Here is a 13,298-nt window from a genome sequence, read left to right on the forward strand (position 1 = left end):
ATGTAGTCATCCAAAATATTGTTGAAGTGAAAGTCTGAAAAGTGGGTCCATTTGTTCTGTACTCAGTGAAGTGAACAGAGGTGGGTAGAGTAGCCAAAAGTTCAAGTAAGAGCCATTTTACTTTTAAAATAATGTTACTGAAGTAAAAGCACAAAGGATGGAGCAGTAAAACTACTATGTAAAGTATTTTTCTACAAAAGTTACTCATGTAACTATTACCACCCACCTCTGCTGTTAAATACAAGTTCTGGTTGGGAGGCAGGGAAACAGGTCCAGATAATGACATTCTCAACACACTTTGCTTCTTCTATTAGATTCTCATTTAGTAAGACCATTAAAATTGATTAATTTGAGAGGCATTTTAATATTCTTATGTGATCTAAGTTGATTAGCATCTCATTGTATTGCCCTGATTTGTCTTTTAGACTGTGGAGTGATTTCAGTCGTTTTCCACAAGATGGCATATTTTATATTGTGTTTTCCAAATGCCTGTTTTGTTCGTGCATTGATACAAACATATGTGCCGTGAAAATTAGACTTTCAGGGATCCCCATTACTTCAAATAAACCTGGACCTTTCCTCTCAGTTCACAAAACAACTGTAAGGCTTACCTTTCTTATTCATTTGACTCCTTTCAGTTCATCCCAAGAAGAAGAATCGTCAGACGTGTGTCAGGAAAAGCCTAATCTGCGCCTTCGCGATGGCTTTTATCATCAGTGTCATGCTTATTGCAGCCAATCAGATGCTGCGGAATGGCATGGAGTGAAACCAGTTGCACTGTGAGCATGGGGAGTGGGACAGAAACAGCCATGACCTCACATTTTCTCTTTGTGGCCAAAGCTGGACCAGCCACAACCCGAGCACTTCTTAAAACAATCGGTTGAGCTATTTCTGTTTGTTTTCATGTGAATTATTCTTAGAAAATGACGAATGAAATGTGGAGAGGTTAACTTGTTTTGCAATGAAGATGTCACCAGGTAAAGCCACTTGAATTTTAATTGCAAAACAGTTCTGGTTTTCTATAAATTGTGACACTAAACAGGAATTACTTTGCTGTTTTTAAGACCAAAACCACCCTTTAAACTTGATGTTGTAATTACAAGAAATGCTTATAAGTCAAAAGACAAACAATGAATATATCAAACAAATGCATATTTACCCAAGAAAATGTGCAGGGAATGTGAGCTTTACTGGCCACAGGACTTAAATGCATACAAGTTTTCTCACATCTCATGTAGCCATGTATGAACTTCATATTTAGCGGGAAGCATTTGCATCCTCAGCTCAGTTTGCTATCTGTGCTGCTGTGTCAAATCTTTATGTGTACCTAGTGGAAGCACAACTCAAATCTCAGAGAGGGACCACTTGATTTTGCATCACATCTGAGTAATGATTGACTGATCATATGAAATTTTTGTGGTGTAGAAAAGACAGTGTATATAGATAAATTGCAGAGGCTTCCAGAGATGTGAAACAATAGCCCAGACTGAATTCAGCCATCATCAGGTATGTGTTTGTGAGGAAAATGCCTCATTTCATATTAATACTGCTCATCTGTAGAAACCCCTAAAAGGATGCAAGTATGTATACTTGTTCCCCATAGATATCACTGTATATACTGGTACTTAGCCTATGTAATATATTACTTCTCTCAACAGCAGAAAGCATGAAAGAAGAAAAATTATTAAGCTTTAATGTACACTCACTGGCCATTTTATTAGATACGCCTGTTAACACAAACAGCGATCCAGTCAATATTACGGCAGCAACTAATTTCATTTTGGTGACCTGGCAGGATTGTTGGTGCCAGACAAGCTGGTCTGAGTACTTCAGACACTGCTGATCTATTGGGAATTTCATGCACAACCATCTCTCAGGTTCACAGAGAATGACCTAAAAAAAAAGTATCCACTGAGCAGCAGGTCTGTGGACAAAAATGCCTTTTTGACGTCAGAGGAGAATGGGCAGACTGGTCTGAGATCATAGAAAGGCAAGTGTAGTTCAAATAACCACTCGTTAAAACCAAGGTATGGAGAATAACTAATCTGAACGCATACAGGAAACTGAGGCTACAGTTTTCACAGATTCACCAAAGTGGGACAGTAACATATTGAAAAAGCATGGCCTGGTCAAAAGACTTTCAATATAAGTTACAATATTCAGATTTCAGTAACAGAATTTGGTGTTAATAACATGAAAACATAGCTCCATACTGCCTTTCATTAAAAGGTTCAGGCTGCTGATGGTGGTGGTGATGGCTACTTCCTGCAGGATAATGTTTCACGTGACGAAGCTAAAATCTTCTCAAATTGACAATGAGTTACTTGTACTCCAATGGCCTTCACAGTCCTCCAGATGTCAGTTCAACAGAGCACCTTTGAGATTTGGTGGAATGGGAGGTTCCCGTCATGGATGTACAGCAGACAAATCTAAATCAACCATGTGATGCTATGTCAAGATGGACCAGAATCTCTGAGAAACGTTTTTGACTCCATGTTGAATCTATGTCATGGAGAATCAAGGCAGTTCTGAAGCTAAAAGAAGGTTCAACCCACAACTAGCGAGGTGTACCTAATAAAGTGGATGGTGAGGTAAGTTCTTGGAAAAGGTTTCCCTCTAGTGGTCAAAAGGAGAACTAATGCCTAATCTGGGCCGTTGGACGTGTTTTGTCATTGTTGGAAGGATTTTGTTTCGTATATGTAAAGAATATCTTTAGCCTAAACTTTACTGCTCAGGACTGAATGGAAGACTGTAATATTTTGTGAGACTCAAAGCACAGTGTATTTTATGTTTTAGATCTTAAAAGCTGTGCAGTTTTACAAGGCTTACATGGCTGAATGGTCTGAAAATGAATCTTGAAACAGTTCAAAACCACACAAGAACACATCACTGGCACAAAAGATTAAATTTAAGGATGAAATCGACCCAGTGATACTGACATCTGTCATTGTTTATCTGCTTCAGATTACATCTCCAAGTTAGGTTTTCAGAAGCAGATATAAAGAATAGGTGGGGCTTAGAGTCCCACCTATTCTTTATATCTATGTATATATGTAATTTAGAGTCAGTTTTTTTCATTTAACATAAAAGTCACTATTATTCCTACTTAGAGCAGCATTGCCCAAATAAGAGTGATGGATAGCACTACTTTAACTTCAACACCATGACTCTATGCTTGTTGCATCTGGGAACTTTTACAAAAGCCAAATTTGTCTTTCTTGTAAGCAAAGGTGGAGTGTGGTAGCCTTCTTTCAGCCAGCTGATGACCAGTGTGCAGCACCAGTAAAGGAACAGTGCTTCTACTCTATGCTTCATCCAGTGAAAATTCTGGTCAGTCTGGAGCTTTCTCTGCCAGCTCACTAACCGCAGGAACGGTACAACAGAGAATTTTTGCGCTTTTGAAACCATACCTTTGAAAAATTATGATATACCCTGGTACTGGTAACCAGCCAATGTGTAGTCATTAAATTCATTTTTTATGTGATAATTATGTGAAATTAGTGTATATTGTATCGTAAAAGTCATTTCAGCTATATTGTCCAGCCCTGTGAAAATCTAGCTCTGTGTTTGTTCATTGCTCCATACTTTGACTTCATAACATTCATGTACAGCTGAAACCAGATATTTACATACACTATGTAAAAAGACTCATTACCACTGTTCTCACCATCTGACAATAAATATAATAAAAATTCACCTCTTAGGTTATTTAGAATTACCTAAATCATTTCTATTTGTTAAAGGGCAAAATAAAATGACTTTTTTATACATTTCCTGAGTATTTGGTAGAATTGTGTTTTAAGCAACAAATATAATGTTGGTCATTATGGTGAAGCACTTTGTTTATCAGAATTCAGGACATGTCCACAGAATTTAAGGTCTTTGTCCCTGTGTACATTTGCAAACTGTAATCTGGCTTTTTATATTGCTTTTGGAGTAATTGCTTCTTCCTCTCTGAATGGCTTTTCAGTCCATGTCAGTATAGGACTCGTTTTACAGTGAATAATGATGTTATCTTGCCAGCTTCAGCAAGTATCTTCATAAGGTCCTTTACTTTAGTTATGTGGTTAATATGCACATTTCACAGCAAAACTGTGGGATACAGAACACATCTCTTTCCTGCACGATATGACAGCTGGACATTCCTATGCTGTTTATTCTTGCAAATTATCATTTAAAAAGACAAACATTGTATATTCAAACATCTGGCAATTACACCAAGGATAAACCTGACTTGCAGATTTTCCTTTTCTGATATCTTGCTTGATATTTTTAATTTTTTTATGATGTCACACAAGTAGGCAATTTGTTTGAGGTGTTGTGTTAAAATATATTCACAGTTGTGCCTCCAATTAACTCAGATGTTGTGAGTTAATCAGAGGCTTACAAAACCATGAAATTATCATCTGAGCTTCTCCAAATTCCGCAAAGGCATAGTAATATTAATGTATGTAAATTTCTGGATGAAAAAACTAGCATTTTTCGGGCATTGAAACAGATGTCTAGTCTCATTAAATGTCACACAGTGAGAAAAACTCATTTGAATCTGTTTATTTAGTGTATGTAAATATCTGGCTTCACCTCTATGTGGATTCTCATTCTCCAACTACGCGGTGCTCTCTTTCAAACAACGTTGGACTGGAGACTGATTGTTCCCTTTGGACAAATCTTTAACTTTCTGGGTTTTTTGGTCTGTTGCCCATGTGGATAAAAACTAAGGCAGAACTTTTAATCAAACTGGTGTGTATCCATGTCAGTTTACGGTACAACTTTGGGAAAACAAAAAAAAATGCAAGAAGCCAGTATCACACCTAAATTGTATAATACTGTAAATCACTGTGCATGTTGTTGTTATGTCGTTAAAGAAAGGGAATCCAGTTACACTATCTTGTTGGTTTAAAAGTAATTATGTATGTATTACTGTCACATATTTGACTTTCCTATTTATACTGTTATAGCCATTTTTATAGTTTCTACCAGCTATTAATCAAATCAGAGAGTAGAAGAGGGCATTTTCATAAATATGCAAATACAAGGTCACACCAACATAATCTACATTTTGCATTATCTCTAGAAGAGTCTGTCGGTCTCACTGTGGATGGTTCTGTACACTGAACCCAACATGTTCTGTACTTTAATCACGTCAGAGTTTAATACAATGTCCACATCCTCTCACAGTCCTCTACAAACCTCTGTATAATGCATTCTACGCTTATCCTTGTATGTCAATTTGTCGTTAAAATTCCCAGCACACTGACATTTGACCAATGAACCTAATGTTTTCCTTTGTCTGTCAGCACTATGGACTGTTTGAAACCAGCATTACTCACTTTATCCCAACAGTTTCTCTAAAAACAATGTTTCATTTTAATATCATTGCATGACTATGTAAGAAAAAACCTTCTAAGGTTCACATTATTGTACCAGTGCTTCTGTAACAGGACAAGGACCTGTTTGGTTTTCATGTTTTTGAAATTTGTTTTTACCAAAACATGTTTTTACTAGTTGTATATTGTACAGAGATAAAACTAAACACAGATATGTAATAAAACCTCAGCATGCTGCTTAGAAAAGGAGAAAGAAAACAGCAATAGTTGTGAAGGGATATATAAAATGCAAAGTTTAATCTGATTAATCTAAAAATATATCTATATATGTTTATGCAATAAAACCTTGTTTTGATAGAAACTGATGTAACTGTGTTTACTTGTGATTCATCTTAGGGTGTCTCAATTTTAACAGGATATTTGTTTCAGATAAAAGATAAGGACCAGTAAATATCTCCTCAGGTAATCATCTTTCTGTCATCACTTTAATGAAACTGATTTTAGATTTATGTTGTGTTGGGAATGGCGTTGCAGTGGAGTTTAGCCCTTTCTAGTTTCAAGTCAGAAAACAAGTGTGTTTTGTAACTCATTTTGATCCTAACTGCTATTAGCAATACATGCTAATTTAGTGTATTTCTCTCCATTTAATGTATCAAAATACAAGAGGAACATTTTGGCAAATAGAGGTTGCATAGTACTTGTCATGCTACTAGTTCAAGGATATGCAAACTGTAAGAAGTGCTAATAATTTGTTTATACCTGCACTTTTACTATGTTTTATGGTATTTGCAAGGTTGGTGCCCTATTTGTCACTTATCATTGGTGAAATCTTTTATTCTAAACTTAAAATAGGAATAAAAAATTTAATTAGTTTGTTCAGGCAAATGAAAACTGGACCGGGAGATGCATCATAATGTCCATGCAGGTCATGAATTAACTTCTGTGGGTGTGAAAAAGATGCACACAAAGAACGATGTAGTCTGTTCAGAATTAAAGTGAACTAACACTTATCCAGATGTCTTGCAGAGCAGAGTAGAGTCAGCATCAGGGCTCATTGTAAATGGGCAGGTCAAACACATTAGAATAGCCTCATCCCCTCAAACCTCATTATCTGTCAGATAATGAACCCGGTTATGCCATTATCTGGACAAACAAGGCATTAGGCAAGTTTAATGGTCCAGTTAGACATTAGCAGCTTGCCTTAGTGGCAAATCCTTTATTAATTAAGGGATTTATGTGGTGATGAACAGTGCTTGACATCAAATTAAATAACAAAAAGTGACGCTGAAGACTGTTTCCATAAAAAAAACTCTTTATTCTGAGGTACTCATTGTCAGCTTGATGCCTTAATACTCAAACACCAACTCTAGGAACACATCTGCCTTTACAACACTGCACTCTCCTGAGACTTAGGAAACCACTGAATACTGACAAGCAACAACATAATTAAAGAAAAAACTAACTCTTCACCTAAAACAATACATTTTGTTCTTTCATGTTTATTAGTGTGGAATAATTTATATGCAGTACCAAAAACATATAGAAAAAAAAAAGGTCATTTTATAAAGGAACACCGTCTAGGTTTTGATCAGGAGTATGGCCTAAAATGCCATAAAAACACACAAATATAAATGCTTTTGTTGCAGTGTAAACCTCCTACATCTGTTAATGGCAGATAAAGGCACAGGTGTAACTATATATTTTTTAGACCAACTGAACACAATATTTACTTTGTGCATTTGTTTACCTAAAAAGCTTCCTGAGCTGCAGAGTGGCAAGTAACAGCTGAGAGGAAACCTTATTTCAGACCTCAAGGTTAAAATAAGGAGAGCACAAAGAAGGTTTTAATACGTCTGTCATTTTTTTTGTGTGATTTACACATTTTTTCCAACTGAGCGTAGCTGCTGGATCTTTAAGGGTTCAAGTTTTCATGTGATTATCCACGGATTTAAACATATCGGGGTAGTGAAGGTGACTGCTGGTACAGATGTAACCAGAGAGGAAAATGGAGGAGGCAGCTGCAGAAGAGGAAAGTGAAGTTCAGAACTCTGTGTGAATGTGACTGTAGTCCCGGCTGCCAGTTGGACTCTCGCTGGGCTTCATGAAGATGCCCTCCATCACCTTCCACAGGCTGTGCTGGCTAGTACTCGACATGGCATGGACCTCCATCTGCCCGTGGATCGGCCGCCCGTACTGCTCCCCTGTCACGGACAGCAAGGCGTCTGTGGCTTTATGGAGCAAGCGGACAGATTCCTCGCGCTTCCATACAGATCCGCCGCACTGAACTGTCCACTCGTCGAGGTGGTCCCCCTCGCCTTCTTCACCAAACGCACTCACCTCCTGTGGACACAAGCAGCACCATTAGAGGACTCCAGTTGAAGAAATAGAAGAGGGATGAGAGATATTGGTTCTGTTAATGCTTCTGATCTCCTTTATTCTTTATTGTCACGGACAACCCTAACCCAGGGCTGTGCAAAAGTACTGAGCCACCCTTCATTCATTTCATTTTATGTTTAAGCAGCCAGAGTTTCTTGTAATCTTTGATCAACATTTTGTCTGAAGGTCCATTTTTTTTTTATCTTACCTTAAATTTTCATCCAATCATGTATTTTTCCCACGTATCCAAGGTTGGGTCACAGAAACAAGGAGAGTAACCAAGGCATCCCTCTCCTAGTGACTATCTCCAGCTTGGGGATCCCAAAGAACTCCCTTGCCAAAGGTTCTGCCATAAAGAATCCCTATTCCTTGCTCAGAATAGGAAAAACAAAGTCCTATTTACAGAGTATGTCCCTAGATAGCTGTTTAATCATTTAAACTACCCAGGAGCAATGTCTAATCTTAATAATTCTGTTCCTCTGATGTATTTATACAGCATAGACATATATTTTAAACTGGCTGACCTCACCTGTGAACTTGTTGCTTTCTAACTATTTTATTTATATTTTTAATCATCTCATTTCCACTTTTAGCTGTTTGGATATTTTATTTTATTGTAACATTTTCATTAGATTTTTAACACACTAGTCCACATTTTATTATCTCGTTTTTACCTTATATATACACCTTTTATTTGACTAAAAGCCCATTTTAATTCATCTGTTTGGTTGCCTGGATTAATTGACGATGTTTATAAAAATTACACACATCAAAGCAAAAATGTAAAACCCTTAAGTACCATAAAGTTGACATGTTTATGTATTTTGACATCATATAATATGTCGATGGCGCAGTGGTAAGGGCTGTTGTAGGTCCACTCAGATTATACAAGGATAAGGACTTCATAAAGATGAAGTCCTTATCCTTTAAACCTTGTACAGGCTGTATAGACAATGTTTGCATACTTTAAGAGGTTTGGGTTTGCCTTTGTTGACCAGAAACAGTTTCCCAAAAGTTTCACTGACTGTAAATACTGCTGTAAATTTGATTAAATAAGAAAATGTTGGCCAGGAATGTAAATAAATATGAAGGGCAGCTTATTTTTATACATTTGCACATATTATATTGTATATATATATATATATATATATATATATATATATATATATATATATACAATATAATATATACAGGGGTTGGACAATGAAACTGAAACACCTGTCATTTTAGTGTGGGAGGTTTCATGGCTAAATTGGACCAGCCTGGTAGCCAGTCTTCATTGATTGCACATTGCACCAGTAAGAGCAGAGTGTGAAGGTTCAATTAGCAGGGTAAGAGCACAGTTTTGCTCAAAATATTGAAATGCACACAACATTATGGGTGACATACCAGAGTTCAAAAGAGGACAAATTGTTGGTGCACGTCTTGCTGGCGCATCTGTGACCAAGACAGCAAGTCTTTATGATGTATCAAGAGCCACGGTATCCAGGGTAATGTCAGCATACCACCAAGAAGGACGAACCACACCCAACAGGATTAACTGTGGACGCAAGAGGAAGCTGTCTGAAAGGGATGTTCGGGTGCTAACCCGGATTGTATCCAAAAAACATAAAACCACGGCTGCCCAAATCACGGCAGAATTAAATGTACACCTCAACTCTCCTGTTTCCACCAGAACTGTCTGTCGAGAGCTCCACAGGGTCAATATACACGGCCGGGCTGCTATAGCCAAACCTTTGGTCACTCATGCCAGTGCCAAACGTCGGTTTCAATGGTGCAAGGAGCGCAAATCTTGGGCTGTGGACAATATGAAACATGTATTGTTCTCTGATGAGTCCACCTTTACTGTTTTCCCCACATCTGGGAGAGTTACGGTGTGGAGAAGCCCCAAAGAAGCGTACCACCCAGACTGTTACATGCCCAGAGTGAAGCATGGGGGTGGATCAGTGATGGTTTGGGCTGCCATATCATGGCATTCCCTTGGCCCAATACTTGTGCTAGATGGGCGCGTCACTGCCAAGGACTACCGAACCATTCTTGAGGACCATGTGCATCCAATGGTTCAAACATTGTATCCTGAAGGCGGTGCCGTGTATCAGGATGACAATGCACCAATACACACAGCAAGACTGGTGAAAGATTGGTTTGATGAACATGAAACTGAAGTTGAACATCTCCCATGGCCTGCACAGTCACCAGATCTAAATATTATTGAGCCACTTTGGGGTGTTTTGGAGGAGCGAGTCAGGAAACGTTTTCCTCCACCAGTATCACGTAGTGACCTGGCCACTATCCTGCAAGAAGAATGGCTTAAAATCCCTCTGACCACTGTGCAGGACTTGTATATGTCATTCCCAAGACAAATTGACGCTGTATTGGCCGCAAAAGGAGGCCCTACACCATACTAATAAATTATTGTGGTCTAAAACGAGGTGTTTCAGTTTCATTGTCCAACCCCTGTATATTATATGTTGTGAGAGTGTGATCTCTTCTGCCATCATCTGCTGGGGAAGCAGCATCAGAGCCAGGGACTTAAAAAAGCTCAACAAGCTGATAAAAAAGGCTGGTTCTGTTCTGAGGACTCCTCTGGAACCTCTGGAGATCATTGTGGAAAGACGGATTCTTCATAAAATAAAGAATATTATGGAGAACCCTGAGCATCCTCTTCATCAGACTGTCCTACAACAACAGAGTGTCTTCAGTCAGAGGCTTCTTCAGATCTGCTGTAAGACGGAGCGCTACAGGAGATCCTTCCTGCCCACAGCCATCAGCATCTACAACGGCTCTTTGAGGAAAGCTTCATAATATGAGCTATAACAACATTTAATTTCCCTTTGGGATTAATAAAGTATTTTTGAATTGAATTGAATATTAAATTTAGACTCAGTTACTGTGATTAGTCAGAGGCTTAAACATGACCACATGCTGGTCAATTCTGGCACATTTGTGAACCATTTTAATAATCTGCTTTTTTCTTTTAAATAAGCCTACAAATTAAAGGCTGTCTTTCACACATGAAGAATTTCAACCAACCTCAGCAGGGAGCTCTCTGTATAATCCTGAAATCCCCTTCCCTCCAAGTTCTGTTCACAACACCCACCTGGTTGGAGGACAGCGGTGAGGTGAAGTAGTGGCTGTGCAGGTTCCGGCCCGTGTTGACGTGAGTCAGGCGAATCGTCTGCCCGCACTTCACTGGTGTACCCCGAGCGCACGACGCGTCGCTTGTCCCACGGATGCTCCAGTAGCTGTTACTGTCCTCCACCGCAGAGACACCTGTTACAGACTGCTGCCCACTGCCTGTCACACAAACAGTGTGAGTTTATCAGTTACTGGAATTCAGTTCAAACTGACATATTTGGGCAACAGAAGGCAAATTTATATAGATTTTAGATGTTTCAAGATTTCCTGAGGACTTTAGTACAATTTTTGTAGACTTAATGGTTTGATTTGATTTGTATACTTACAAAAACGTCTTTGTGTTTTATTGGGATTTTAAGTGATAGACCAACACAAGGTAGTGCATATTTAGGAGGTATATTTTCTTTTTAACAAGTAAAAACCTAAAAAGTGTGATTTACATTTATATTTAGTCCCCCTAAGCCCCCCTCTGTGTTTTTTGCAGAATGAAGTATAATCTTATCAAGTCAGATTAGATGGAGGCCATCTGTGAGCAGCAATTTTAACTCTTGCCAACTGGACTTAGATCTGGACTTTGACAAGGCCATTCTAACACAGGACTACGAGTTGATCCGAATTATTCCATTGTAGGTCTGGCTGTATATTAATGATCATTGTCCCGCTAGAACGTGAACATTTGCCCCAGTCTCAGGTCCTTTGCAGCCTCTATCAGGTTTTCTTTCAGGATTATCTCATCTGACCAGAGCGCATCCTTCCACGTGTTTGCAGTATTTCCTACATGGCTTATGACACTTTTCAAATTGGCTTGTTATGGCTTACTTTCAACAGTGCCACTCTTCTATAAAAGCCAGATTTTTTGAGTGCACAACTAATAATTCTGTCAGCAGATTATCTCACCTGAGCTGTGGATCGCTGCTGCTCCTTCAGATTTTACCATGGGTCTCTTGGTTGCTTCTCTAAAATAGTGCTGTCAGTTAAGGTGGAAGGCCTTGTGGTGGTAGGTTTTTTTTTTGTGCCTTAGCTTTTCCAGTTTCAGATGATGTGTTAAACAGTGCTCTGTGAGATGCTCAAAGCTTGATTTATTGTTTTCTAACCCAACTCTGCTTCAAAGCTCTCCACAACTTTATCTCTGACCCTTCTGGTGTGCTCCTAGGGTTTACCAATGCTGTTTGTTCACTAGTGTTATATAACAATCCTCTGAGGCCTTCACAGAGCAGCTGGTTTTATACTGAGACAGACTTACACACAGGTGGACTCTACATACCAATTAGCTGACTTCTGAAGGCGATTGGGTTCTCTGGATTCTATTTATCGTTTCTGTGGGAAATGGGGATGAATGTGTGCCACTTGTTCTAGATTAGTTTTTGTTTTTTTATTAGAAATTCTAATAAAATGTTTAAAACCATGTTTTGATTTTCTTCAATTCACAAATATCCACTATTAAGTTGGTCTATCACATAAAATTCCAGTGGAGGTTACTGGTTGTAACAAGACAAAATGTGATATAATTCAATGGCAATAGATACTTTTACACTGAGTTCTTGTGACTTTAAAGCAAATTTGAGCAATATATGACTAATTTCACTTTGACTTGAGTATTTTATTTCCAGGTATTTTAATTTTTTATAGTAAACAATGTCGGTTACACAATATAATTAACAAATGCAGAGAAAGGTGACAATTCATTGATATGATAGGGGGAAAAAACGACAATAAATAGCCTAAATAATGTACCTAAATGTATGGGAAACCTTTAAATCTGTGTCATGTTCAGCTGTGGGTACAGATAACCAACTTTATGTGCGATGTCGAGCCAGCATGTAGTGAAATGTTTCACGCTGTACACCGACAACCTTTACACGCAGAAACTGATGATATCCTATTCGGTGAGAACACGTTTACAGAAGCGATTAATCAATAAAGACGTTCCTCGTGTTTGAAAACACGATGATGGAAATTTACAATAATCGTTCGATGACATTTAAACTCACCAGAGCCATAGCGAACATCGTGAGAGTGCAGTCTGACGTTGTGCTTTACATTCAAAAGTTTAATAACTGATCCGCATGTAACAAAGCTCAGTTCCGACCCGACAGAGAGTCCACATATGCAGGAGAATATTAGCACACATTTTAGTAAGAAGTGTAGAAAATGACGACAGTTTAAGGTACCCATTCCTACAACACCACAAATCGAGTTGACACCGACCGACGCCTCTTTGAGATTTGTATCAGTTTTCGCTACGTCATTACAACTGTACAGTATTCGTGTGCAAACATGGAAACAGCGCCTCTAGCGAATTGGAATAGTAACAACGGGGGTCTTTCTGTGCTGTTCGTTGCTTTTTGCCTACTAAGGGTTCCTGAATGATACTTTGATGTACTTCATTAGAGTGAATACATTTCAAGATATTTAAAAATATGGTACAGAGTCCAGATTCATTGTACTGTTGTCTAT

General features: G+C 38.4%; 2 protein-coding genes across 2 annotated transcripts in view; one reads left to right on the plus strand and one right to left on the minus strand.

Moving 5' to 3' along the window:
- Positions 1 to 5,692, plus strand: part of caln2 (calneuron 2) — a 62,227-nt gene extending 56,535 nt beyond the window's left edge. The window contains exon 6 of the mRNA XM_047380085.1: positions 639 to 5,692. Coding sequence (XP_047236041.1) covers positions 639 to 766 — 128 coding nt within the window. The 3' untranslated portion in view covers positions 767 to 5,692. The remainder of the gene's footprint in view (positions 1 to 638) is intronic.
- A 929-nt stretch (positions 5,693 to 6,621) lies between these two features.
- sdf2 (stromal cell-derived factor 2) lies at positions 6,622 to 13,083 on the minus strand. The gene is made up of 3 exons (XM_047379301.1): positions 12,833 to 13,083; positions 10,804 to 11,000; positions 6,622 to 7,667 (listed from the first exon to the last, which is right to left on the minus strand). The coding sequence occupies exons 1-3, from the start codon at positions 13,014 to 13,016 to the stop codon at positions 7,368 to 7,370; spliced, it is 681 nt and encodes a 226-aa protein (XP_047235257.1). The 5' UTR covers positions 13,017 to 13,083; the 3' UTR covers positions 6,622 to 7,367.
- Between the last annotated feature and the right edge of the window lie 215 nt (positions 13,084 to 13,298).

This window comes from Girardinichthys multiradiatus, chromosome 11 (assembly GCF_021462225.1).
Source record: "Girardinichthys multiradiatus isolate DD_20200921_A chromosome 11, DD_fGirMul_XY1, whole genome shotgun sequence".
NCBI lineage: Eukaryota > Metazoa > Chordata > Actinopteri > Cyprinodontiformes > Goodeidae > Girardinichthys > Girardinichthys multiradiatus.